Below are 27,869 nucleotides of genomic sequence, written 5' to 3'. Positions count from 1 at the left end.
AGAAAGGGTGACCTTAGGTCTGCATGAAATGGCAATGTGGGACAACATACAATGTGGAACATGATGTTTTATACACCATTTGAACATCAAATGGTTTGGAGTAAGGCAGTTTCTTTATGTCCAAAACCTTAACAACTTTGTCTGGATGCAGCCTGACCTTATAGGCATGGTAATGCTCCTCAAAACACACAGTTTCCATCAGTTTCCCACAGAGCAATACATCATCATCTTTGACAATAATATTTTTTATCTTACAAAACACAGGCATGTAAAATGCCACTTCTGAACAGACAATGAAGTCACAGCGGTACTCTGTACACTTCCTCCATGGATGAGACAAAACCATTCATAGTAGACTGACTTAATCCAACTGCCTTAAGTTGTGCAACAGCAGTGGCACACATATCCAGACTGCTCCTATTAGCTTGTCTCGACTGTTCAGATGTTGTGGCTGACTCATCTACATTAACTGACAGTGTCTCTTCTGTCCTGTTTAAGTGAACATTGGTGCCAATCTGTAGTTCAGTACACTCTGAGTGTTTTGTTTTCAAATGCTTCTAAAACCAGAGAAAGTACCAAACACACCACCACATTTGAACGCATTTAAGGTTAAGATTTTTTCCAGGCAGGTAACCGTGAACTAAACGTAAATGTCGAACAAGCATATTTGAACTAGGGAACTCAGCCTGACAAACAAAACACTTAATGGTGGAAGACAAAAGTCAAACACTACAGAAGCAACCTTGTCCTAATTTCAGCAACACGAGGACTCTCTTTGACCTTCCCAACATCAATGTTGTACAAAGTAGTCTGGATGAATGTGTACATGTTGTGGAGCATGGTGTGGTATGATGTCGCAAACACAAAGTGTGCTTTAAACAGTTCATCAAAAGCACCAAGAGAGGAGTGTGACCTGCAAGGTATGGCATTCTTGTCGAGAATTATGAAGAACTGGTGGGTTGTATTCTTCCTCACTCCAACAGCCAGGAGATAGGGTTGAGTGCTGGTAGTAATGGTGTCAAGATGTTCTTGGATGCTTGTTCCAGTCTATGGAGAGAAGAATAAAAAAATCGACATGGTTGTGGTTATATAATAGAAATGATTACATAAAATATTGTAAACTAAAAATCCTTTATTAGAGAACAATACAAACCTTCTTGAAGACCACAAGATGCTTCTCAGCCCGGGATGCAGAAACTTTTCCTGGCCTCTTCCGACCTAGAGCAGTCGGCGGGATCAAGTGCAAGAGCAGCAAAATCGATGAGAGATCACTGTCCCAACCTGAAACAGAACAAGTTTGATAGCCTACTTCAAATGTGGACCAACAATTTAATTTAATACACTGCAAGGTCAGTGGCATTTTCATTACTATATATATATATATATATATATATATATATATATATATATATATATATATATATATATATATATATATATATATATATATATATATATATATATAAAAATAAAATATGGCACTTTAAAAACACCTGAAGAAGCTCCTTTTTTTTTTTTTTTTTAAATCTTCTTGGTGAGGCCAAAGACTTTGGAATTTTGATCTAATTATGGTTGTAAGTCCGCATTTTGAACATGCTTCCTCATTTAAATGAATGTATCCTTACAAACATCTTACCAAAGTCAATGTTCACTTCAGCCCCATCCTCAGGAAGGTCAGCTGCCATCAGGAGTTCCTCAAGCTCAGTGATGGAGGGAAGCTTTCTGCATTGTTGGATGATCTTCTTTTTGAATGTGGTTGGCCACTTCTCCAGAAACTTGCCCGATACATCATCTCCAAACATTAGAACAAAATCCTGTTCAACCTGTAGTGGGAAGTTAGGTACCAATTTTAAAATTACACAGTAAACGACAGTTAAAATGTGCAATAGTTGTACAACATTAATATAGAAAATGTTGATGAGATAATTACCAAGCCTTTGATGTCTTTAAAACGAGGAAAATAAGATAGAATGTTGCTTGACTGCTGTGGGTCCAGGACCATGTTATGCCGATGGGCAAATGTCAGCTTCATCTTTTTGATGACCATGTCCACGTCAGCCGAATGTTTCATCAGTGACATCGCTTCCTTGCACTCATCTTCAGACAGGACAATCTCTGGAATTAATTGGGTAACTCGTCCAACAGTTGGTCCTCCCGACTTGTCTTCATCAGATGGTCCTTCCGCCAAAGCTAAACAATGTGGGGACATACTACTCATGACAATCACATACAGTTCAAAACACTTTGTCAGCTGGATGTGACCCAACTTTTATTAAAAAATGTTTGGCTATTGGCTGAAAAGCATTGCAACAAATGCAACAAAACCAACAAGTGCTCATATGACTATTCTATTCAATACATTTTTCAAGAATAATATAGGATTACCTCCAAATGATGATCGTCTTTCTTTAGCACTGCATCTCTGAATAGTTTTAATTCTCCAGGCCAAGTACCCAGTACTACTGTTGCTATCATAAAAATGTTCCTTTGAGAGAATTGCAAAAATAGGCACTATTAGTCACAACATACTATGGGACGACTCAAAATAAAAACTATAACAACAATTAAGAGTGTGTAACTCACATAGCCATTCTTGGAAAATGGGTCTCTGAGGTTGGAGAACAAGTTCACACTTCCTTGTGCATACATTTCCTTCACCTGTCTAGATGGAGATGTACTTAAAAAAAATCACATTCAAGTTTATTTGTCATACACACGTTTTATAAGATGTAGTGAAATGTTTATTATTTAATTTAGATTTAAAATTACTCTGAAACCTAAATAAGAACACATGTGCCAATCAAAACCAATAAACAACTTACCCATTCTTCTCCGTCATCTCAGCTGCCAGTATATTCACCAATTTTCTTCTGCTCTCATCTGTCAAGGACTTAGTTCGGTTGTATTAATTTATTATATATTCTCCACCTGATTTCTTAGTAAGAATGGATTTCACCAGCTGAAATAAAAATATCAAACAGTGTAAGAAATCTATATTTAGTACAATACAATGTTAAAATCTGGACATAACTTAAACATAGCCCTCATACGATGCAATTTAAGATCATTGTTTGAACCATTTTAATCCTTGTTCAATACAAAGCATTAGTGCCTGTATGAAGTCTTACTTGCATAGCTTCAGAGTCCAGCCTCTGACGCTTTCTGGTAGGAGTGTCTTCAAGGATGATTGTGTCTGAGTCCGATGAACAAACGGATGATTGGGACTTTGGAGAGGTTACCATGGAGATAGATTCTAACCACCATTGCAAAAAGGAAAAAGAAGACATGTTGGACACAATTTGCTCATAAACCCACACCTAATCTAATGGAGAATATCGGTTTGCTTTGAAAAAAAAAAGTTACTTAGCTTGATTATAAATAAAGATTTACCTCTTCTCACTATTGGAATAAACATTTTAATATAGCTTACAAATTTAAAGCGGTAACAAACCTGTTTCGTATTTGATGGTTAGAACCCCAGTGGATGGATCCTTCACAATTTCCTCAAAAACAACATCATCTATCTCAGTCCCTGAACTGTCAACAACTTTGACACCTTCTGTTACAGCTGGGACACCGAATTTGGCAAATGCTAGGAAACAGAAAAAAAGCAGAAACCAACAGGTCATTTGATATATTTTTAAAATGAGTTTCAAATCAGATATTTTGAAGCGAAACATACAGCCAAAGTTGAAAGGCCCAGTCAAAAAAAATACTGTGTACACAAATATAAGAAAAATTATCATTAGAAAAACCTAATGACTTGGTACTCCTATATATAATTTCAAATAGGGCTACCAAAAAAAAAGGGGCAACAAATGTGAAATTGCACACTCAATTAAAAAAACACATAAAATGAAACATGATTTATGATACCTGTAATCTTATCTGCATATCTTCACGCTGGTAAGCTAACAGGTGATTGTTTAGTAACCTCGCCATTAACAATGTAGAAGCAGATGTTTTGGGGATATTTTATGTGTGTTTTAAGTCATTTTCTGAGTATTTTGTGTTTTTTAAGACATTTCATGGGTTTTTGTAGTGTTATGTGTGTTTTGTGGGGTATTTTATGTGTTTCAAGTCATTTTCTGAGTATATTGTGTGTTTTTAAGTCATGTTGTGGGTTTTTTAAGTCATGTTGTGTGTTTTTGGGGTATTTTATGTGCGTTTTAAGTAATTGTCTGAGTTTTGTGAGTATGTTGTGTGTTTTGGGGTTATTTTATGTGAGTTTTAAGTCTTTTTATGGGTTTTTGTAGTATTCCGTGTGTTTTTTAAGTCTTTTTGTGTGTTCTTTGGGTATTTTGTATGTCTTGGGGGTATTGTATGTGTGTTTTAAGTCTTGTTATGGGTTTTTGTAGTATTCCGTGTGTTTTTTAAGTAATTTTGTGTGTTTTATATGGATTTTTGGAGAGTCCATCTTCCTATGCCGAATTCTTGCGGGATAAGATTTCATGCGCAATTAGACTGTCGTCATTTAGAAATGTTGCTTTTATTTTGCAAAAAATCTGTAATAGAAACCCAGTTACAGACACTAAATTTGGAATTCAAACCTATCATTTGAGTTATAATATAAACTTTGTGCTTACCATTAGTTATAAAGTGAGAGCAGTTTTCTATTTTTCTATAACTAAATTCAACTGAATTTTAATTTTATATATATATATATATATATATATATATATATATATATATATATATATATATATATATATATATATATATATATATATATATATATATATATATATATATATATATATATATATATAATGCATGACAAATAACTGGGCTTGCCCCACCCAGACACATTTGATGCTTACACCGGAAGCAACACAATTACATCAAACTATACATTTTTAAATTGTGACACTGGCCATCACAGAGTGAATCCAGCATTTTTTCGTTCATTGTTTCAGAAAAAGCACAGTTTACCGGAGTCAAATTCCTTGTGTGTTTTACATACATGGCCAACAAAGATGATTCTGATTTCAAACCTGGAAAACACTGTATTTCCAGACATTCAAGGCTGTGTACATACTCTGCTCATAGCACAGTTAAAGCTTGTGTGCAAACATCACTTTCACAATATCAAATTCCTACCTGCATTCAAAAAGTCCGACAAATTTGGTTCTGTTATTCTAACAACTTTTTGGACATCACCCAGTCTCACTTTTACCAGCATTTTCCCTGTAGAAAGTATATAGCACATAAGCAGGATTAGAGCAACATAATAAAGATTCATCCACATGCACATTCATTCAGAATGCCAAAAAAGAAGTCAACGTATCACAGTTCTGGGTATATGTGATACTGCAACCTTTTTTTTTAATTATTATTTTATGAACTGCAATGCATTTGTGAAAGCAAGGGGAGGTTCAAGTTTGGTCTGTGTGTGTAACGAAGAACAGAGTAAAAGCCGGTTTCTGAGCGTTCATTATTATATATTTATTTTGGCGTTTTCAAAAATAAAGTGAAACTTTTGTCAAAGTGTCCTCCTGTGGAAATAAATTTCATAACATGTATATTCAAGTTTGAAATGTACATATTGCTTGAAAAAAGCCCTGTGAGAATAGTACATTTTTGACTCTACGTCAAAGAATCAGAATCAAAATAAGGAACCGTAATCATCTAAATTCAAATGATGGCCAACCCTAATCTTTCGACGTTCCGTGGTTATGATGTACTCCCATGGGTGGAAGATACCTAACATGCCACACGGAGAAAGGACATGTAGGTAATTTTAGTTAACTTTTTCCGTTCATTAAGTCGACTAAGCGTGATACAAACTAATGGCGGAAGTGAAATTAAACATGAACATTTTTTTCAGAATGTGGAGAAATTTCAACTAGCACAATAGCCAAACCACTTGCCAAACCCTCACGCTTGGTCGAGGCTGTAGTCGTAACCATCATGAAGGAAGACGGTATCCTCAAACAAGCAAGGGTATCTGCTGCTATGAAAGTTCACCAAAAGTAAGTCTTGGTTTTCATACACTGACCATTTGGAACAGATTTGGAATAAAAACTGAGGTACTGTATTCCACAAGTCACATAGTCCCTAGGAATTTGCATCATTCAGATGTATTTATTTTCAAAATAAAAATGTGTCATTAATCACTGTATTAGTGTTAGTGTCAACATGGTATACTTGCTATATAGCTATATTTTATATTCAATACTGAAATATCGATACCGTCAATACCGAATCTTTATGTTGTAATACCGATTCTCAAATAAAATTATCAATACTTTTGATACTTTAGGTATTTCAGATAATGTATATAATAGTAAATAAGAACGCAGTCAGTGCAGAACAATGCCGTAATTTGTTTTACCCTGTGATTTTATATTGTTTGAAGATGATTCCCCAAGAGCATCAAAATTGAAATAATAATAATAATAATAATACATTTTAGGGGTAGGGGGATTTGAATGAATGGAGTTGAACAAACTGAGTGCGGTCTGAGAGATATGATCTTAACCAGTGAAGGGGTGTGCTTTTGATGCCAATACTGTGTAATCTATTGAGGAGTGCAGTGTGTGAAATGGTATCAAAGGCTGCAGTGACATCTAAGAGGATTAGGATAGTGAGAAGACCAGAATCAGCTGCCAGGAAGAGATCGTTTGTGATTTTTACAAGTGCTGTTTCAGTGCTGTGCAGCTGTATGCAGCTGAGATAGGCTCCAGCACCCCCCGCGACCCCAAAAGGGACAAGCGGTAGAAAATGGATGGATGGATGGATGGACATTAGGTATATACTCAGTATCGGATCGGAAAGAAAATCAGAGGTATCGCACATCACTAGTTCAGGAACCTTTTACAAAAATAAAATAAAGTTTTTCTGAATTGGGTCCACACACATTTTTAGTAGTTCAATATGTGTACTATCAGATTTAGAGTTGAAAACAGACAGAACCTTTGCTTTATTTTGAGAGTTACAAACTTTCAGTGGAATGGACAGGTATAAGTTTGGACTTAACCCTAAAGCTTGAATCTCATAATAAGACAACGAGTACAGGTTTCAACCCAGTGTAATAACTAAGATTATTACTACAGGTTAAAGTAGTATAGAATAGAGAGGTTTCAGAGAGGATGTGTCATCCTACATGATATTATAGACTTTACCACAAATTACAGTTGACAGTATGACAACAACAAAATAGTACCAGGCGCTCTCATTGGTTGATTCAGTTGGCATGAATCATTACTAAGTGCCTGCCAACTCCATTTGCTGTCCTATCATTTCCCGTCCTAACCACCAAGAAAACAACCACAATTTGCCCACTAATCATTCATTGAAGTAGTGCAAGGGACGAATGGGGGGAGGGGGTAAATTAATTACAGGCAATTTATGTGGGTTCGCCTATATTTAGTTGACTCTGGCAAGCTTACCGTAAGAAAATCTGCAAGAAAATCCTCATAAGTGCAAAAGCACAATCACACTGACAATATGCAAATATATGCACAACACTAAGACCCAAAACTAGCAACACAACTTTTAATCATTTCATATAGACGTGTTATACACTCATATGCATATCACATGTAGACAATAATTTGTTCAAGAAAATTTGTGTTTAACAAGCTACTTTATTAGTGTTAAAAAATATGTTCTATACAATTGTGTGCTTGATACAACAAGCACACAGTTGTATAGAACACAAATTTGACTTGATGAATACCATCAAGTCAAATTTTGGAGTGGTCGTCATTGGGGGTGACCCATATAATGTTTCACTATGTATAAATACATACATACTAGGTTTGTCGCGATACCAATATTTTGGTACTGGTGCTGGTACTAAAATGTATTTTGATACTTTGAAACTTTTCAAAATAAAGGGGACAACAACACAATATAATTGGCTTTATTTCAACATAAAATCTTATGATACCTTAAACATATATTGCTTATTGCAATTAAAGAATAATTTGGTCATTAATTAAGACTGAACATACTCTTTTCTCTTTTAGTGGTAAGTAAGCAAGCAGTGGCTCCTAATTGGCTGCTGACGTATGCAGTAACATATTGTCAGTTCCCATTCTATTATTTTGTCAAAATTATGATGGATTATTAATCTGCTTGTTCATTTACTGTTAATATCTGCTCGCTTTCTGTTTTAACATGATCTATCCATCCATCCATCCATCCATCCATCTTCTTCCGCTTATACGAGGTCGGGTCGCGGGGGCAGCAGCCTAAGCAGGGAAGCCCAGACTTTCCTCTCCCCAGCCACTTCGTCCAGCTCCTCCCGGGGGATCCCGAGGCGTTCCCAGGCCAGCTGGGAGACATAGTCTTCCCAACGTGTCCTGGGTCTTCCCCGTGGCCTCCTACCGGTTGGACGTGCCCTAAACACCTCCCGAGGGAGGCGTTCGGGTGGCATCCTGACCAGATGCCCGAACCACCTCATCTGGCTCCTCTCGATGTGGAGGAGCAGCGGCTTTACTTTGAGCTCCCCCCGGATGGCAGAGCTTCTCACCCTATCTCTAAGGGAGAGCCCCGCCACCCGGCGGAGGAAACTCATTTCGGCCGCCTGTACCCGTGATCTTGTCCTTTCGGTCATAACCCAAAGTTCATGACCATAGGTGAGGATGGGAACGTAGTACGACCGGTAAATTGAGAGCTTTGCTTTCCGGCTCAGCTCCTTCTTCACCACAACGGATCAATACAGCGTCCGCATTACTGAAGACGCTGCACCGATCCGCCTGTCGACCTCACGATCCACTCTGCCCCCACTCGTGAACAAGACTCCTAGGTACTTGAACTCCTCCACTTGGGGCAGAGTCTTCTCCCCAACCCGGAGATGGCACTACACCCTTTTCCGGGCGAGAACCATGGACTCGGACTTGGAGGTGCTGATTTTCATCCCAGTCGTTTCACACTCGGCTGCGAACCGATCCAACGAGAGCTGAAGATCCTGGCCGGATGAAGCCATCAGGACCACATCATCCGCAAAAAGCAGAGACCTAATCCTGCAGCCACCATACCGGATCCCCTCAACGCCTTGACTGCGCCTAGAAATTCTGTCCATAAAAGTTATGAACAGAATCGGTGACAAAGGGCAGCCTTGGCGGCGTCCAACCCTCACTGGAAACGTGTCCGACTTACTGCCGGCAATGCGGACCAAGCTCTGACACTGATCGTACAGGGAGCGGACCGCCACAATCAGACAGTCCGATACCCCATACTCTCTGAGCACTCCCCACAGGACCTCCCGAGGGACACGGTTGAATGCCTTCTCCAAGTACACAAAGCACATGTAGACTGGTTGGGCAAACTCCCATGCACCCTCAAAGATCCTGCCGAGAGTATAGAGCTGGTCCACAGTTCCACGACCAGGACGAAAACCACACTGTTCCTCCTGAATCCGAGGTTCGACTATCCAGCGTAGCCTCCTCTCCAGTACACCCGAATAAACCTTACCGGGAAGGCTGAGGAGTGTGATCCCACGATAGTTGGAACACACCCTCCGGTTCCCCTTCTTAAAGAGAGGAACCACCACCCCGGTCTGCCAATCCAGAGGTTCCGCCCCCGATGTCCACGCGATGCTGCAGAGTCTTGTCAACCAAGACAGCCCCACAGCATCCAGAGCCTTAAGGAACTCCGGGCGGATCTCATCCACCCCCGGGGCCTTGCCACCGAGGAGCTTTTTAACTACCTCAGCAACCTCAGCCCCAGAAATAGGAGAGCCCACCACAGATTCCCCAGGCACTGCTTCCTCATAGGAAGACGTGTTGGTGGGATTGAGGAGGTCTTCGAAGTATTCCCTCCACCGATCCACAACATCCGCAGTCGAGGTCAGCAGAACACCATCCGCACCATACACGGTGTTGACAGTGCACTGCTTCACCCTCCTGAGGCGGCGGATGGTGGTCCAGAATCGCTTCGAAGCCGTCCGGAAGTCGTTTTCCATGGTTTCTCCAAACTCCTCCCATGTCCGAGTTTTTGCCTCCGCGACCGCCGATGCCGCACACCGCTTGGCCTGTCGGTACCTGTCCGCTGCCTCCGGAGTCCTATGAGCCAAAAGAACCCGATAGGACTCCTTCTTCAGCTTGACGGCATCCCTCACCGCCGGTGTCCACCAACGGGTTCTAGGAATACCGCCATGACAGGCACCAACTACCTTGCGGCCACAGCTCCAATCAGCCGCCTCGACAATAGAGGCGCGGAACATGGTCCGCTCGGACTCAATGTCCAGCACCTCCCTCGTGACATGTTCAAAGTTCTTCCGGAGGTGGGAATTGAAACTCTCTCTGACAGGAGACTCTGCCAGACGTTCCCAGCAGACCCTCACAATGCGTTTGGGCCTGCCAGGTCTGTCCGGCATCCTCCCCCACCATCGCAGCCAACTCACCACCAGGTGGTGATCGGTAGAAAGCTCCGCCCCTCTCTTCACCCGAGTGTCCAAAACATGAGGCCGCAAATCTGATGACACAACTACAAAGTCGATCATGGAACTGCGGCCTAGGGTGTCCTGGTGCCAAGTGCACATATGGACACCCTTATGTTTGAACATGGTGTTCGTTATGGACAATCTGTGACGAGCACAAAAGTCAAAAAACAAAACACCACTCGGGTTCAGATCCGGGCGGCCATTCTTCCCAATCACGCCTCTCCAGGTTTCACTGTCGTTGCCAACATGAGCGTTGAAGTCACCCAGTAGGACAAGGGAATCACCCGGGGGAGCACTTTCCAGTACTCCCTCGAGCGCATCCAAAAAGGGTGGGTACTCTGAACTGCTGTTTGGTGCCTGAGCACAAACAACATTCAGGACCCGTCCCCCCCACCCGAAGGCGGAGGGAGGCTACCCTCTCGTCCACTGGGTTGAACTCCAACGTGCAGGCTTTGAGCCGGGGAGAAACAAGAATTGCCACCCCAGCTCGTCGCCTCTCACTGCCGGCAACGCCAGAGTAGAAGAGAGTCCAGCCCCTCTCGAGAGAACTGGTTCCAGAGCCCTTGCTGTGCGTCAAAGTGAGTCCGACTATATCTAGCCGGAACTTCTCTACCTCGCGCACTAGCTCAGGCTCCTTCCCCCCCAGCGAGGTGACGTTCCACGTCCCAAGAGCTAGCTTCTGTAGCCGAGGATCGGACCGCCAAGTGCCCTGCCTTCGGCTGCCGCCCAGCTCACAATGCACCCGACCTCTACGGCCCCTCCCATGAGTGGTGAACCCATTGGAGGGGTGACCCACGTTGCCTCTTCGGGCTGTGCCTGGCCGGGCCCCATGGGGACAGGCCCGGCCACCAGGCGCTCGCCATCATGCCCCAACTCCGGGCCTGGCTCCAGAGGGGGGCCCCGGTGACCCGCGTCCGGGCGAGGGAAATCTGAGTCTTTGTTGTTTCATTCCCATAGAAGTCTTCGAGCTGCTCTTTGTCTGATCCCTCACCTAGGACCTGTTTGTCTTGGGAGACCCTACCAGGGGGCATGAAAGCCCCCGGACAACATAGCTCCTAGGATCATTGGGACACGAAAACTCCTCTACCACGGTAAGGTGGCAGCTCAGAGAGGAGAGGATCTATCTACACTTATGTTAAAATGTAATAATCACTTATTCTTCTGTTTGATACTTTACATATGTTTTGGGTGAGACTACAATTTTTGCTATCAATCCAAGTACAAGTGGAGGATCATACTTGGTCATAAGTTTAAAGTCCTCATTTGTCCAGGGATGTATTTCATGAGTTTATAAACAATAAAAAAAGACAAATGATTTTGCGATAATTACAAATATTGACTAAGCATTGTAGTATCGACTATGTATGGCTCTTATACTTGGTTTCGTTAAAGCCGCTGTCATGGCATTTGTTTACATTGAGAAGCGCTAGCATGCTGTTAGCTATTGTATCTTCCTACAGCAGGGGTCACCAACCTTTTTGAAACCAAGAGCTACTTCTTGGGTACTGATTAATGTGAAGGGCTACCAGTTTGATACACACTTAAATAAATTGCCAGAAATAGCCAATTTGCTCAATTTACCTTTAACTCTATGTTATTATTAATAATTTATGATATTTATCTTTGTGGAAACACTGATCATCTTAATGATTTCTCACAATAAATATATATAGAAACAGATCAATATCAATATGCAACATTTATTTTTATATTTTCTCTAAGTGCACATTTCTCAAATTGAACATTTTCAAATGATCACTTCTAAGACAGTCTTGTGAAATCACAATATCCCATTTTAACTAGCTAGCCACTAACATTTTTTAACAAATCATGAATTACTTTGCACCCTGTTTGTACAAATAATAACTCATGTAAAATACAAAAATCAACTCTTAAATTTTTAATAAATCATGTCACACTTTGAACTGGACACCAAATCTGTTATCTGTTTCTTTGTCAGTTAGTGGGAAGCCTGGCATTGCATACTGTTAACTAGTGTGTTGTACTCTGGTGTGTAACTTGACACTGCAACTCTGAGTGAGTCTTGCAGATGTGCATCAGTGAGGCGTGTTCTGTGTTTGTTCTTGATGAAGTTCATGTCAGAAAAGGCTGATTCACAAAGATAAGTTGAACCAAACAGGCTTGCAACCTTCATAGCTGCTGCACATACACCACTGTACTTTTCTGTGTCAACAAGGCACCAAAAGTTTGGGGCAGCCTGGTGGGCTTTGAGGTGGAGGTCATTTTGTAGTGTTACAATTTCAATCTCCACCTGTTCAGCATCCAGGCTGAATGTTGCACTTAACTGCTCAGCAATGCATATGTCCACGTTCATGAAAGGATTAGAAATGAACGACACACATGGCTCAAGCTGATCCAGGTCATAAAACCTTTTCTCAAACTCTTGCCCAACTCTGTTTATGACCTGAGAGTACTTTTCTGCAACTTTGTCAAAAGCCTCAGATGCAGAAGCATTGTCTTTCAGCACCATCTGCACAGAGGGAAAGTGCAGCACTTTTTTTCTCTGTAAATGCCAGCTCACTGGTAAGTGCTGCTATTTGAGCTATTTTTAGAACAGGCCAGCGGACGACTCATCTGGTCCTTACGGGCTACCTGGTGCTCGCAGGCACCGCGTTGGTGACCCCTGTCCTACAGTGTGTAGTGAAGCATGTTTAGCTATTCCTTGTCCTGCAGCGATGATACTTGGAAGAAACATAGTTTATCACAATGGCGGCAAGGATTAGTGATTTAGAAATAGCTGAAATACTGCCGACTGCGGATGGACGTTAGCTGCTAGCTAACAAGAGCAAGAGCTAAGCATTTCTTGCCGAGCAGCGCCTCAGTGTTTATAGCTTCAACTTTATAATTAGTTTTTAAGCCAAAATGCGTCCAATCTACCTTTTCTATCTCCACACTGTTTCTGCCCATGTGTGCATTCACACTTGTTTTTTATCCCGGTGGGGTCCATGACCTGAGATAGTCTGGTGCAGTTTTTTTATTTTTTTTATTTTTATTGTCCCAACAGGTGCAATTTTTCATACTTTGTGTTTTCTTTCGAGGTCACACATGGTGTTGCAGTGTGTGAATTTGGACTTGTGGGGACCGTTTACTGACAAAGTGTGTGGCTTGAATCAATACTGAATAAATGCCCAAGTGATCATTGACGCTATTTCAGTGTGTGAAAACAACTTGGTGGGGACTTAATTAATAAACTTAACCTAACATTTTAACACAACACTTGTGTATTTGCTCCAATTTTTAATTATCTGAGTACAAAGATCTACAGGCCTATTTGTTTTTGAATTGTTGACAAATCTGTCTGAATATTTGTTAGTCAGCACTTTGATACTCTGATAAGCCATCCATCTCTCAAATGTGTTGTATCAAGATGCCGATTAAGCATAATTGTTGTAAAGGTATGCTTTATGTTGCCTGTACAACAATACAGGTATGCTTTATGTTGCCATCGTGTTCTATTTTACCACAGAACACGATGCCACATATATTGAAGAGTTGAAAGAGCGTGCAATAACAATACTGACTGCAAGAATGTTCACCACACCTGCTGCCTGTAAACTGAATGTTCATTGCTCCAATATAAATTGTCTCCGAAGGTGTTTTAGAAAATTTGGCCGTACATCTAACCTGCCTCACAACCACAGACCATGTTTAACTACAACGGGCCAGTACATCCACATCCAGCATCATCACCTCCTAGATGGTATAAGACCAACCACTTGGAAAGTCGTGCAACAATCACTTTGTATGACCAAAAAATTAAAACAAAAGTAAAGTCTGACTGTCACATCCCCGTGGTGCCATCTGGATAACACCAAAGACAGTGGCGAAACTGTGACAGATATAGCAAGCCAAACAGTCGACCAGCTTTACCTATTTGGGCAGCAAGCTTTCATCGAGAAATCTATTGGAAGTGTAAGTGAACAACAGAATTGTCAAATTCACAAAGAATTTAAATGGATCCTACTCACTTCTCAAGGAAAATAAAATGGAAGATGAGCAGAGATGTGCAGAGCTAAAGAAGAACATCAGGCCAAAACTATTCCGGGCAATCAGCAGAACATGTCCATCCTAACAAAGCCCTTTATGGTAGAGAATCTTGAATTAGGACTTAACATCATAAAGTTGGGAAAAGCTGCAGGACCGGATGACATACTGACACTGAAATGATCACAAAATTAGGCCTGTAACACGACATACTTACTTGGGAAACACGACTCATCGCCGTCTTTAACATGTTTTTTTTTTTTTGCGAAGACGCAAGCAGCAATAGCTAAAGTAATCCACGTCTTAAATAAAATGAAAACACAATTCTTGTTACCTAAGTTTGCTTAAAGAAATGGTGAACGTGAATAACGCCGGATATCAGGCTCACGAGTTTGTTTTTGAAGACTCTTTTCCTCTATATTCCTCTATATTTTGGGTCATTAAAAAACACAACTGTGATTTTAATTGATCATGGTCAAAGTGTAGATGATATACAATCTGCACGATACACAGTATTTATAAATGCTATACAAACATATTTTACCATTCAAAAATGTGCATTTCAACTATCATTGAGCAGTAGGTAGTTCACTATGTCAAACTCTTTCCAGGTGGATATGTTAGCAGCCTCTCTAAAATGAAACGACATGTAAATTGTTGCTATAATTTGTCTTCATTCATTCATCCTCCCCAGATTTTTGCCTCGTCTTCCGTTGGGGGACATCGCATCAAACAGATTGCCTGGAACATCCTGTCACATTTTTTGACGATGAGAGCAAATGGAAAAATGGCCCTCCGACAAATGGAATTGTACGTGAGTACATAAAAATGCCACTAGAAAAAGTTTGATTTGTAGGAAAAGGTTATGTTATTATGGTGGTATATCTCCAAAAAAGGGCTTGATAAAAATGCCAAAGTGTGTAAAATTAGTTGGCAGGAATGTTGAGGATGAAGACACTTTTTTCTGCAATTTCAACTGCAAACATAATGCTAAAATGTTCTAATCATATTTATTACTATACTAACATGTATTTTTAAGTGCAAAGAATTATACGGTAGTATACACTGTTTCAAGCAAATATATAAAGAATAACTTAAAGTTGAGTGTCTTTAAAGTGACAATGTAAACATTGTGTGTAAGTGTAAAACAATAATGTTCACTTATTGTATTTAAACTTTTACTTTCTGACAAGCAGTGACCTCAGTGGGCATTTTTTTATTGTAATTTTGAAAAATGCTGATTGTCAGAAAAGTTAACTGACAACTTTACTTTTAATCATGTAAATACCTCACACATTGATGTTAAAGGCCTACTGAAATGCATTTTTTTAATTTAAACGGGGATAGCAGATCCATTCTATGTGTCATACTTGATCATTTCGGGATATTGCCATATTTTTGCTGAAAGGATTTAGTAGAGAACAACGACGATAAAGATCGCAACTTTTGGTATCTGATAAAAAAAAAGCCTTGCCCCTACCGGAAGTAGCGTGACGTAGTCAGTTGATAGCCTCCTCATATTTTCCTATTGTTTTCAATGCAGCTAGAGCGATTCGGACCGAGAAAGCGACGATTACCCCATTAATTTGAGCGAGGATGAAAGATTTGTGGATGAGGAACGTTAGAGTGAAGGACTAGAATGCAGTGCAAGACATATCTTTTTTCGCTCTGACCGTAGCTTAGGTACAAGCTGGCTCTTTGGTTGCTGCACTATTCTTTGCACTTAAAATACTTTTTGTAAGAGTGTTTATTGTCAACATTCTTGTTACTTTATCTATGGTCGCTTATTTTCAGTGTACGGCATGCATCAAAACAGGAAGTACATTTTAAACCTGTGATAGCTGCAGTGAGCAAACTCATACAATAAATGGCAACTAAGAACACCATTTCAGGCCTCTGCTTGGGTTTAATGCTAACTATTGAACACAAAACATTGTGGGCATTAGCAAAAAACAAAAACCATAAATTAGCCGCTCCCTTTTATAAGCCACAGGGTTCAAAATCTAGAAAAAAAAAGACCTGTTCACCGAGAGCATGTAACTGTTAAGGACAGGAATGTATTGAAGAGTTGAGTTATTTACGCATTTTCAGACCAAGACATCGACCAGTACTACTCCGCTTCTCTGATCAAAGTTCCAAAGACAAGTGGAAGCGCCGGGTAACCAATCAGGTTTTAGGACCCGCCCACTGACTTTGACGCTGAGTTTGACAGATGATATAAATTCACGAAATACTTACACAAATCATGAAATAATTTATTTAATAATAAAATATTTTTTACATTAAATAAAAAATGACACATTTAATAACCCATGTATGTATTCAAATCCCATAGTAGAAAATGACATTTAAGTAATTATTTACAGATTTTTTAAATTGTGTCCCATTTAACCCTCCAAAGGGTTGATTACTTTACAACATGTACTATCTATGTTACAAACCCCGTTTCCATATGAGTTGGGAAATTGTGTTAGATGTAAATATAAACGGAATACAATGATTTGCAAATCATTTTCAACCCATATTCAGTTGAATATGCTACAAAGACAACATATTTGATGTTCAAACTGATAAACTTTTTTTTTTGTTGCAAATAATCATTAACTTTAGAATTTGATGCCAGCAACACGTGACAAAGAAGTTGGGAAAGGTGGCAATAAATACTGATAAAGTTGAGGAATGTTTTTCAAACACTTATTTGGAACATCCCACAGGTGTGCAGGCTAATTGGGAACAGGTGGGTGCCATGATTGGGTATAAAAACAGCTTCCCAAAAAAGGCTTAGTCTTTCACAAGAAAGGATGGGGCGAGGTACACCCCTTTGTCCACAACCGCGTGAGCAAATAGTCAAACAGTTTAAGAACAACGTTTCTCAAAGTGCAATTGCAAAAATGTTAGGGATTTCAACATCTACGGTCCATAATATCATCAAAAAGTTCAGAGAATCTGGAGAAATCACTCCACGTAAGCGGCATGGCCGGAAACCAACATTGAATGACAGTGACTTTCGATCCCTCAGACGGCACTGTATCAAAAACCGACATCAATCTCTAAAGGATATCACCACATGGGCTCAGGAACACTTCAGAAAACCACTGTCACTAATACAGTTTGTTGCTACATCTGTAAGTGCAAGTTAAAGCTCTACTATGCAAAGCGAAAGCCATTTAACAACAACATCCAGAAACGCCGCCGGCTTCTCTGGGCCCGAGATCATCTAAGATGGACACATGCAAAGTGGAAAAGTGTTCTGTGGTCTGACGAGTCCACATTTCAAATTGTTTTTGGAAATATTCGACATTGTGTCATCCGGACCAAAGGGGAAGCGAACCATCCAGACTGTTATCGACGCAACGTTCAAAAGCCAGCATCTGTGATGGTATGGGGGTGTATGGCTTGTACAGCCCTTTGAGACACTTGTGATTTAGGGCTATATAAATAAACATTGATTGATTGATTGATATTACAATGTAGTAGTACAATCCAAGATGGCCGACAGCACTGTCTTTTGTTTGTCTGCTTGTCAAAGTGGTCTGAATTTCTATCTGTTTTAATTTATTTTTTAGCCAATTTAAGTAAATTGTACTAGTTTTAAGCGTAACAATTGATGAATGAAGGCTTACTTCCAAAAAGTGGCATTTCTGACTGCTTTTGTTGGATTTGGAAATCTGGAGGCCTTTGACCTGCTGAAGCCAGGAGATGTTTTGCTAGCTGAAATTTTGGCCTTCCACCTGCCACAGCCCGGATCTATCCTGGCCCCAGCTTGGCCTTCCATTGCCTACAGACTGGGTCTGCTAACTTCATTTTGGCCTTCCACTGCCTACAGACAGGATCTGCTAGCTGCAGACCGGATCTGCTAGCTTCATCCTGGCCTTCCATCTGCCACAGCCTGGATCTGCTAGCTTCATCTTGGCCTTCCATCTGCCACAGCCTGGATCTATCCTAGTCTCAGCTTGGCCTTCCACTACCTACAGTCTGGGTCTGCTAGCTGCATCTTGGCCCTCCATCTGCCACAGCCTGGCTATAACCTAGCCCCAGCTTGGCCTCTCACTGCCTACAGACTAGGTCTGCTAGCTTCATCTTGGCCTTCCATCTGCCACAGCCTGGCTCTAACCTAGCCCCAGCTTGGCCTCTCACTGCCTACAGACTGGGTCTGCTAGCTCCATCTGCCACAGCCTGGATCTATCTTAGCCTCAGACTGACTAAGGCTGGGCCTTTGCTAGCCTTAGCTTGGCCTTCCAACTGCTGTAGCCTGGACATCTGAACTTTGAATATTGGACCTGGGTAGGTAGTAAAACAATTTAACAATGACTTTGACAAAAGCTCTGTATTTAATATTAATGCTTTTTCCTGGACTTGTTTTCTGCAATTGTAGTGGGGTACCTGACCAGGTGCTCCACCAACCTTTAACTCTACCGAACGCAATAACAATCACCTGGTCCTACGAAACTACAGCATTTACACAAAGCTTATTGATATCTACATGTGGGTCAGTGCTAAATAATTCTAACCAGCTTCATTTATGGTGTATTTCGGTGTTAAATAGATGTTTTTCTCCTTCTGAAATTACTCATTTTGACATTGTGAAGCCAAGTAATGTTGTCATCGGGTTACCTTGCCACATGAAACAAAACATTTTTATATTGCTCTTACTTCTTCTATCAGGCAATGTGCAACCAAATCCAGGCCCAGCTTTGTACAACATCAGTACTCCTGATGAATTTAGAGCTAGGTCAGGTCTTGGTTTAATTCATTCAAATATTAGAAGTCTACTGCCAAAATTAGACTTAGTCAAAATCTGGATTCAAACAACCAATGCAGACATATTTATCTTATCAGAAACCTGGCTAACCAAAGCAGTCTCTGACAAGGACATTGCTATAAATGGATATAATGTCTTCCGATGCGATCGTCCTCGAAAAGGTGGAGGAGTGGCTATGTATATCAAAAACAAATTTAATGTTACCTTATTATCATCACTGTCAATCACTAAACAATTTGAACTCCTTGCCCTGCAGCTTGAATTCTCACATGGCCAACCTCTCGCAATTGTAGGCTGTTATAGACCTCCCTCTGCCTCCACTGAAGCCCTTGCCTCGCTTGAATCCTTTATGAGTGGGTTAAAAGCTAGTGAACTTCTCTTGGTTGGTGATTTAAATTTTGACTGGTTGACTTCCTCTTCTGATAACCTTAAAGCTGTATGCAACTCACTAAACTTAACTCAATTAATCACTTCCCCAACTCGACCCAATACTAAAAACTCCTCAAAATCATCTTTACTTGATCTAATTCTAACCAACGCTCCCCATAAGTACACTGGCACTGGGGTGTTTGCCAATGACTTGAGTGACCATTGTACAATTGCAGCTGTAAGAAACTGCAAGCTACCAAAATCAAAACCCACTATTACATGCAAAAGAAATATTAAAAACTTTTGCCTCCCAGCTTTTATATACGATTTAGCTGCCTTTCAGTGGAACAGAGTTGCTTTAATTGATGATATTGAGATAGCGTTGAAATACTTTTATAAAGAATTTCAACGTATAGTCAATAAACATGCTCCGTTTCGAAAACTTAGAGTTAAAGGTCGAAATAATCCCTGGTTTTCCTCTGCAATTGGAAACCTTCTCAAAGAGAGAGACGTTGCTTGGGCCAGGGCTCGAAAAACAAAGACAGAGGCTGACTGGCTTAGCTTCCGCCAGCTTAGAAATAAATGTACTTCGCTTGTTAAGAGGGCCAAGTCTGATTTTTACCTGCATGAATGCAAAAAACATATAAATGATCCCAAAAAGTTTTGGCAAACCATAAAAGCTTCTTTAAATCATGTGACAACAAATGACTTTCCAAGTCCTTTAATTACTCAATCTGGTACTTTGTCTGATAAGACAACTATATCAAATTGTTTTAATGAGTATTTTGTTTCTGCCGGATCCTTGTTTGAGTCGTTGAATCCTCAATTGTCAAATGTTGGTTTAACTAATGTTAATATACCAAATACACCACAGGCTGTAAATAGATGCAGCACCTGCACTTTTGAGTTCACACCTGTATCAATATCCGAGGTAAACAGTGCACTAAAGAGCCTGGACACAACTAAAGCAGCAGGACCTGACCAAATTGAACCCTTTTTCTTAAAATTGGCTGCTGATTTTGTTGCTGAGCCTCTCTCGCATATTTTTAACCTAAGTCTAACAAGTAAAAGCATTCCAAAAATCTGGAAATCGGCCTTTGTTCTTCCCCTGCTAAAAGGGGGTGAACCCACAAATATAAATAATTACAGACCAATTTCTAAATTATGCATTTAAGCAAAATTGTTTGAGAAGATCATCAGTAACCAGCTAGAGGATTTTTTAGAATCAAACAATATTTTATCTCCATTTCAATCTGGTTTTAGAAAACAGCATAGCACTATTACAGCTGCTCTTAAGGTCTTCAATGATTTAATCGAGGCTGTAGACGGCAAGAAATATTGTGTCGCCCTATTTATTGATTTGTCAAAAGCATTTGACACAGTAGACCACAGTCTGTTAATTCAAGCCCTTCATCACGTTGGATTATCTAAAAATGCAGCTGCTTGGTTCACAGACTATCTCTCCAGCAGAACACAATGTGTATAGGTGGCTGGGACCACCTCTTCATTACTGGACATTACCAAAGGCGTTCCACAAGGCTCAGTGCTGGGGCCCATTTTATTTTCTATCTACATAAATAATCTTTGTAATAATTTGTCCAATGCAATGTACCATTTTTATGCAGACGACACCATTATTTATTGCTGTTCAACCTCCATCACTCAGGCTTTTGAGTTTTTACAAGCTGCTTTTGATGTCATCCAGGCTCGCTTATTTGATCTTAAATTGGTTTTAAATACAGATAAAAGCAAGGTAATGGTTTTCTCTCATTCAATGGTGCTACTGGAAAATATTCCAAATATTGTAACATCAAATGGAAACCCTATAGAGCAGGTCTTAAATTACAAGTACTTGGGTTTTACTCTTGATCAGGAGCTTTCATTTAAAGCCCATATTAACAACTTGGTCTCTAAGCTTAGGGTAAAGCTTGGTTTCTTTTTTAGAAATAAAAACTGCTTCTCTCTTAAAGTCAGAAAGAAATTGGTGACAGCAACTATCTTGCCTGTAATTGATTATGGAGACGTGCTTTATTTTAGTGCTTCATCTAAATGCCTCCAGTCCTTGGACACTGTTTTTCATTCAGCACTAAGATTTGTTACTGGCTGTCGTAGTCTCACCCACCATTGTCAACTGTATATGAAGTCAGACTTATCTTCATTGAGTGCACGCAGATACACACATTGGCTGACTTTAATTTATAAGGCTCTTTTAGGTTTAATACCTCCATACTTGTGTACTCTGTTACAAAGAAAAAGCAGCTCTTACGCATTACGTTCTAACAATTTGTATGTTTTAACTGTTCCTCATGTACGGACTGAATTTGGCAAAAGAGCTTTTGGCATTGCTGCCCCTATGGCATGGAATGAATTGCAGACGAAACTGAAACTTACAGAACTACTTCCATTTGGAGCCTTCCGTTCTGTCCTGAGGGACAAACAGCGAGAGACTTTTGCACAGTGCCTGTGTTTTTAAAGATGTAAATCTCTGTTGTTTTACACTTCTCTTATGTATTTTAAAATGTATGTCTTAATGTATTTATTTTGAAACTGCTCTGTGACATGTGCTGTTGACCTCTTGGCCAGGTCACCCTTGTGAAAGAGATCTTCATCTCAATGGGTTTTCTTATCTGATTAAATAAAGGTTCTATTAGTGCCCAAGGCATGGGTAACTTACACATCTGTGAAGGCACCATTAATGCTGAAAGATACATACAGGTTTTGAAACAACATATGCTGCCATCTAAGCGGCATGTTTTTCATGGACGTCCCTGCTTATTTCAGCAAGACAATGCCAAGCCACATTCAGCACGTGTTACAACAGCGTGGCTTCGTAAAAAAAAAGAGGTACGCCTGCAGTCCAGACCTGTCTCCCATCGAAAATGTGTGGCGCATTATGAAGCGTAAAATACGACAGCGGAGACCCCGGACTGTTGAATGACTGAAGCTCTACATAAAACAAGAGTGGGAAAGTATTCCACTTTCAAAGCTTCAACAATTAGTTTTCTCAGTACCCAATTGTTATTGAGTGTTGTTAAAAGAAAAGGTGATGTAACACAGTGGTGAACATGCCCTTTCCCAACTACTTTGGCACGTGTTGCAGCCATGAAATTCTAAGTTAATTATCATTTGCAAAAAAAAAAAAAGTTTATGAGTTTGAACATCAAATATCTTGTCTTTGTAGTGCATTCAATTGAATATGGGTTGAAAAGGATTTGCAAATCAATGTATTCCATTTATGTTTACATCTAATACAATTTCCCAACTCATATGGAAACGGGGTTTGTAAAAAAGTAATATATTTTTTATGTTTACTGTTTAACCTTGAATAATTCTAATGGAGATCTAGTGTTTTATTAGATATGCTATCTAAATGTATTGTACAACAATGTGCTGCTAATTATTTGCAATGCATTTTGTTATCATCAATAAATAGCTTTTTTTTTTTAAACTAATGAAGAATTGTCGTGATTACTTTAAATAGACAAACTTTTTTTCTTTGTAGACTCATTAAAATATGGTGCAAATCAATGCTAAAAAAGTTATGGTTATAACTCGGACCTCTGCTGGTCCAGAGCTGGTCCAAATGTAATATTTAGGTAACACATATTGGGGCCGTATGTGACCTTGTTTTCCGCTGCTTTGGACCAAAGCTGTTTCAGATCTGGCAAATGAGTCCGAATCAGATCAGTGCCGAGGTGCAAAAAGACACTGGCCCAGATGGATAAGCACATACGGCCCATAGCTGGTCCTATTAAATGGGTTATACTTGTATAGTGCTTTTCTACCTTCAAGGTACTCAAAGCGCTTTGACAGTATTTCCACATTCACCCTTTCACACACTGATGGAGGGAGCTGCCATGCAAGGCGCTAACAGCACCCATCAGGAGCAAGGGTGAAGTGTCTTGCCCAAGGACACAACGGGCGTGACTAGGATGGTAGAAGGTGGGGATTGAACCCCAGTAACCAGCAACCCTCCGATTGCTGGCACGGCCACTCTACCAACTTCGCCACGCCGTCCCCAATTATATTTTGCTATCTGGGGCTGCAGTCAAACATCTCTATTTTTATTTTCTTAGCAGTCAGTGTCACTATAAAGCTGTTATTCTTTTATCTTTTCATTTCCCTGCACCACATTTTAGTTTGAACTCTCGTATTTTTGTTTTTCCTCTGTTGTTTCTATCTGTCCTGGGCTCATGGCCTGATCATCATTAAAGATGATTGGACGAGGAAGGGCTAAAACATGCGTGGGTGGGACTTCTCATTGGGCCATTTTGCCCAAGAGCCTTGACAGACAATACATGGACTAAGTAAATCAATCGTCACCTTTCTGTTGCTGTTGTGTTTCGGGCTATGGTGTCGGGAGATTACCAAATATCGTTTATTGAGAGAGCACACACGTGTATCTGCAGTCAGTTATATCATCTTCATGTGAACAAGATGGCCGCCGGGTGGCAGTCACGCGGTTTGGCAGGTCCTGTGATCCTGCCACAAAAACTCTCTAAAAGCGCTATAAGACCATGGCCAATACCATCAACATCTACTTTTGAGCTGCGCATGTCCACAGAAACAGGCTAAAACAAAAACCCAGTTTAGCAGAGTCAACACTTTCTCTTCATAAGAGTACTGGATGAAGGCCACGCTAGACCACCCCCAGGTAAACACGGAAAGACAGAAATGTTTCAACCTTACCTGGGAGTACATATTTTGATGATATTGTTCTGAGCTGGTGATATCGAAGTGAATCCAGGTCCGTCTTTAATGGGAATGCAATCACATTTACCTGTGCTTAATCTGCTGCTATGTGGGCTACCTCCACAATTAGCTTGGCTACGACCACCTGTCTCAGGGCTACATCCACCTCTAATTGAGCTACAGCCTCTGGTGCCTGTGCTACAAACTGGGCTACGCTGGCAGATAGCCAGGCCTCAATTATTCCGAACTGGACCTCTTCCATCTTTATCTGGCGCACATCCACACCTAGTACCCACAGCCATCTGGGCCACAACCATCACCATCTGGGCCTCAGAATCAGAATCAGAATCAGAATAGTTTTTATTGCCATTGTTTGAGAACGGGTTCACAAACTAAGAATTTTACTTGGTGCAACCATGCAACATAAAACACATATAACACAGAATAGAATAACATGAACTGTAACTGAGCTATCATGTGCCTGATGGCCGAGGGGAAAAAAACTGTTCAGGTAGCGGGAGGTGTGGGTCTGGATGGACCATAGTCTCCTGCCTGAGGGGAGAGGGGAGAATAGTAGAGAAGAGTCAGCTGTGATCCGACCCACACGCCTCCTGGTCCTGGAGGAGAACAGGTCCTGGAGGGATGGGAGTCTGCAGCCAATAACCTTTACCTGAAGCACGTACGATGCAGTTACTGCTGGCTGGGTTTCCACCCCTACTACCTGGACCACTACCTGAGCTGCAGACACACTTACCTTGGTACACCCACTGCTATCAGGACTACATCCTTGGGGTAGCTGTGCGCCTAACTCCATCGACTCCAGCTGGGCTCAGACCGATGCTACAAACTGGACTCCGATCACCACCTACAGAAGCTGTGCTAAAATCGCCACCTCTGCAGGCTGGGCCCCGACTAACATCACGGGTTGGGCTTCGGCCAACACCACTGGGCTGAGCATCCACCGCCACTAAAGCAGCGACGGGACATCCCGCGGAGCCGTGCGCAGGAGCAGTGGACATACAAAGCTCTGATTTATGCAGACAAGGCATGAACTTACGGCGGTATAGCTCGGTTGGTAGAGTGGCCGTGCCAAACTTCAGGGTTCCAGGTTCGATCCCCGCTTCCGCCATCCTAGTCACTGCCGTTGTGTCCTTGGGTAAGACACTTTACCCACCTGCTCCCAGTGCCACCCACACTGATTTAAATGTAACTTAGATATTGGGTTTCACTATGTAAAAGTGCTTTGAGTCACTAGAGAAAAGCGCTATATAAATATAATACACTTCACTTCACTTCATGAACGGAGTGGGGCGGAGTGGGTGAGGCTTGTTGAGGGAGCAGCGAGTGTGAGATGCAGGCACAGTTCTACAGAACAGTGATATTATATCTAATATATGGATGTTTTTTACCCTAGGCGTTTGTTTTGCCGTGTCTTTTGCATATGTGTTCCTCTGCACGATTAAAAAATATGTTGATCAAGGAGGTGGTCTGCAGTAGAGGAGCAATGTTCATATATACTCAATATTCAGTTTTTCATTATTCATAGTTAGTATTGTAAATCCCAAATTCGATATTTTATGTACATTGTAACCCATATTTAAAATACCCATTGAAAACATGCATACAGTGCAAAGACTTTTATTGTGGAGGGTAGTATACTTCCTGCCGCTCGCTACCTTTTAAGGAATAGCTGCTCACTTCACCACCCCCTCCTGTCTCTGCTGTGGCTGCGGTGCTGTGAGACGTGCTTGAGAAGAAACTCGCAACATCTTCTCATTCTCATACTTTGCAAACTTCACAATTAGGTGAGTCTTTTGCCATGGCATAATCAACGGAATTCCAAAATCACAATCATGTGCCATGTCGCCAATATTATGTTAGCATCTGTTTTAGCATAGGCGCTAACCGCTGCCATTCTTCCATAGAGCCGGCATGTTCGATTAACTATCGGGCCGTGCATGGTATGTTGTTTTTGCCCTCGATTACTCAGGTAATTATGTTTTATTTTCTTCTGATCATCCAGCCAATTTATAGGCAACAGTTTAGTCTAGCAAAGTGGCAAAGGGCTTTGCACCACTATGCTTTAGCCACTTTGTGGATGGTTTTTCACTTTTTTACATTTTCCCTATGGGGTCTTCTTTACTGTGCACTTCAGATGGAACACAGGTGCGTGTATTTGGGTTGTTGCGCAACACTTTAATTTATTAACTCTGCTTGATTTTTTATCAAATTTGAATGTTTGGACAAGTACTTGAATTTGAATTATGATACATTGAGTTTCTAATAATGAGTATTATTATGAAACTAGGTTATATAAGTGCACTTGTAATTGAATTTGTAATTGATCCATGATTGAGTTTTATCACTTTAGATAAGAAATCATGATCTGTATTATTAGAAATGTATTATGAATGTTCATTTTAATTGGACTCGGGATTGTATATTAATCAACATGGTTAATTATGTCATATCAATGGGTTTATTAGTACAAAAAATTAGTCATTTCGGACAATCGAATGCTTACAATATGCTTTCAAGTACATATATAATGTACGTTGCTAGTGAAGAAGTAACTAAGTTACTCACTTTGTTTTTTTTGGACTTTTAGGTCAGGTTTTTTTTTTCGGGAAGGAATACCCGTTGACCCAAACAACCTGAGCTCCCTATCCACCTTCAAACTTAACTCAACAAATGGCGAGCTAAACAACTACGCGGTAGGACAAGCATTTTTTTCTCCTCCGCCGCAAACCTTTTGGATTACTTTTGTTTTTGAACTGAACTTTTGGACTGACGCGAAAGCGTTTGCGTACACTTTTGAACTGAACTGTGAACTGGTTCCGAGAAGGCAGCAGGACTGCATCTTGTATTTTTGTTTTGGGCATTTTTTTAAATTTTTTCCTGTTGTGTCATCTGTGGCATTTATATTCTTGTTTCAATACATTTAATGCAGTCGAAACCAAGATAACTTCAGGCTCCTAGACGAACCATCTTCTGTCACACGGTTTATACTCTTAACCCCCCTAGCCCATGCGAGCGTTACAACTGGCGAGCTAGCCAGGAGCCTGTCAGTGTGAACGATTTTTGATACGACCTTTGCATATATATATATATCTTTTTTTGTTGTGTTGAAAGATGGATTACTTTGTAGAAAGTGTTATGGACAATGCTCATATGGTCATTGTTAGTGGTGCAACAAACACTGAAGCATAGAAAGAAATTATTGATAATTTAAGCGGGTATGGTGACGTTAAGAAAGCGATTATTGTTTACAATCGTCAAACCCCTTATTACAAAAACCTGGCCGTTGAGTTTGTAGACGTTGTGGCGTTAGAAAAGCTAAACACGTTTTTGCCATATACGACGCACACAGCAACCAGTGAAGTTGTTGTTAACTTACTTTTGGTCGAGGGCGCCGTAGCCACAGCGGAGCATCCCCAGTCCCAACACCAATCTGTGGACTATCTCCAAGTTCTGAGACGCCTTTCCCGGGAGAGTGGTCGTCCATTCGAGCATGTTTTAAAAGGAGCTATGGACCAAATTAGCTTTCATCTTGGAGCTGTTGGGGGCGAAGAGGATAAAGGCGATGATGAAGATATGGAGGTGAATGACACCAAGGACGGAGTGGCTAGCGATGACGTGCTCTGTGTT

The 27,869-nt window shown here is 40.7% G+C and overlaps 1 protein-coding gene across 1 annotated transcript; it reads right to left on the bottom strand.

The window, feature by feature from the left end:
* LOC133656890 (uncharacterized) lies at positions 1 to 24,350 on the bottom strand. Its single transcript, XM_062057748.1, has 11 exons — positions 24,219 to 24,350; positions 5,101 to 5,187; positions 3,452 to 3,592; positions 3,129 to 3,253; positions 2,823 to 2,959; positions 2,584 to 2,677; positions 2,386 to 2,485; positions 1,931 to 2,190; positions 1,637 to 1,823; positions 1,154 to 1,281; positions 1 to 1,047 (listed from the first exon to the last, which is right to left on the bottom strand). Exons 5-11 carry the CDS (start codon positions 2,837 to 2,839, stop codon positions 730 to 732), a joined length of 1,104 nt encoding a protein of 367 aa, XP_061913732.1. The 5' UTR covers positions 2,840 to 2,959; positions 3,129 to 3,253; positions 3,452 to 3,592; positions 5,101 to 5,187; positions 24,219 to 24,350; the 3' UTR covers positions 1 to 729.
* Positions 24,351 to 27,869: the final 3,519 nt, after the last annotated feature.

This window comes from Entelurus aequoreus, linkage group LG09, assembly GCF_033978785.1.
Source record: "Entelurus aequoreus isolate RoL-2023_Sb linkage group LG09, RoL_Eaeq_v1.1, whole genome shotgun sequence".
NCBI classification, from domain to species: domain Eukaryota; kingdom Metazoa; phylum Chordata; class Actinopteri; order Syngnathiformes; family Syngnathidae; genus Entelurus; species Entelurus aequoreus.
Note: the sequence above shows the minus strand (reverse complement) of the source record. Positions and strands in the feature narration are given on the sequence as shown.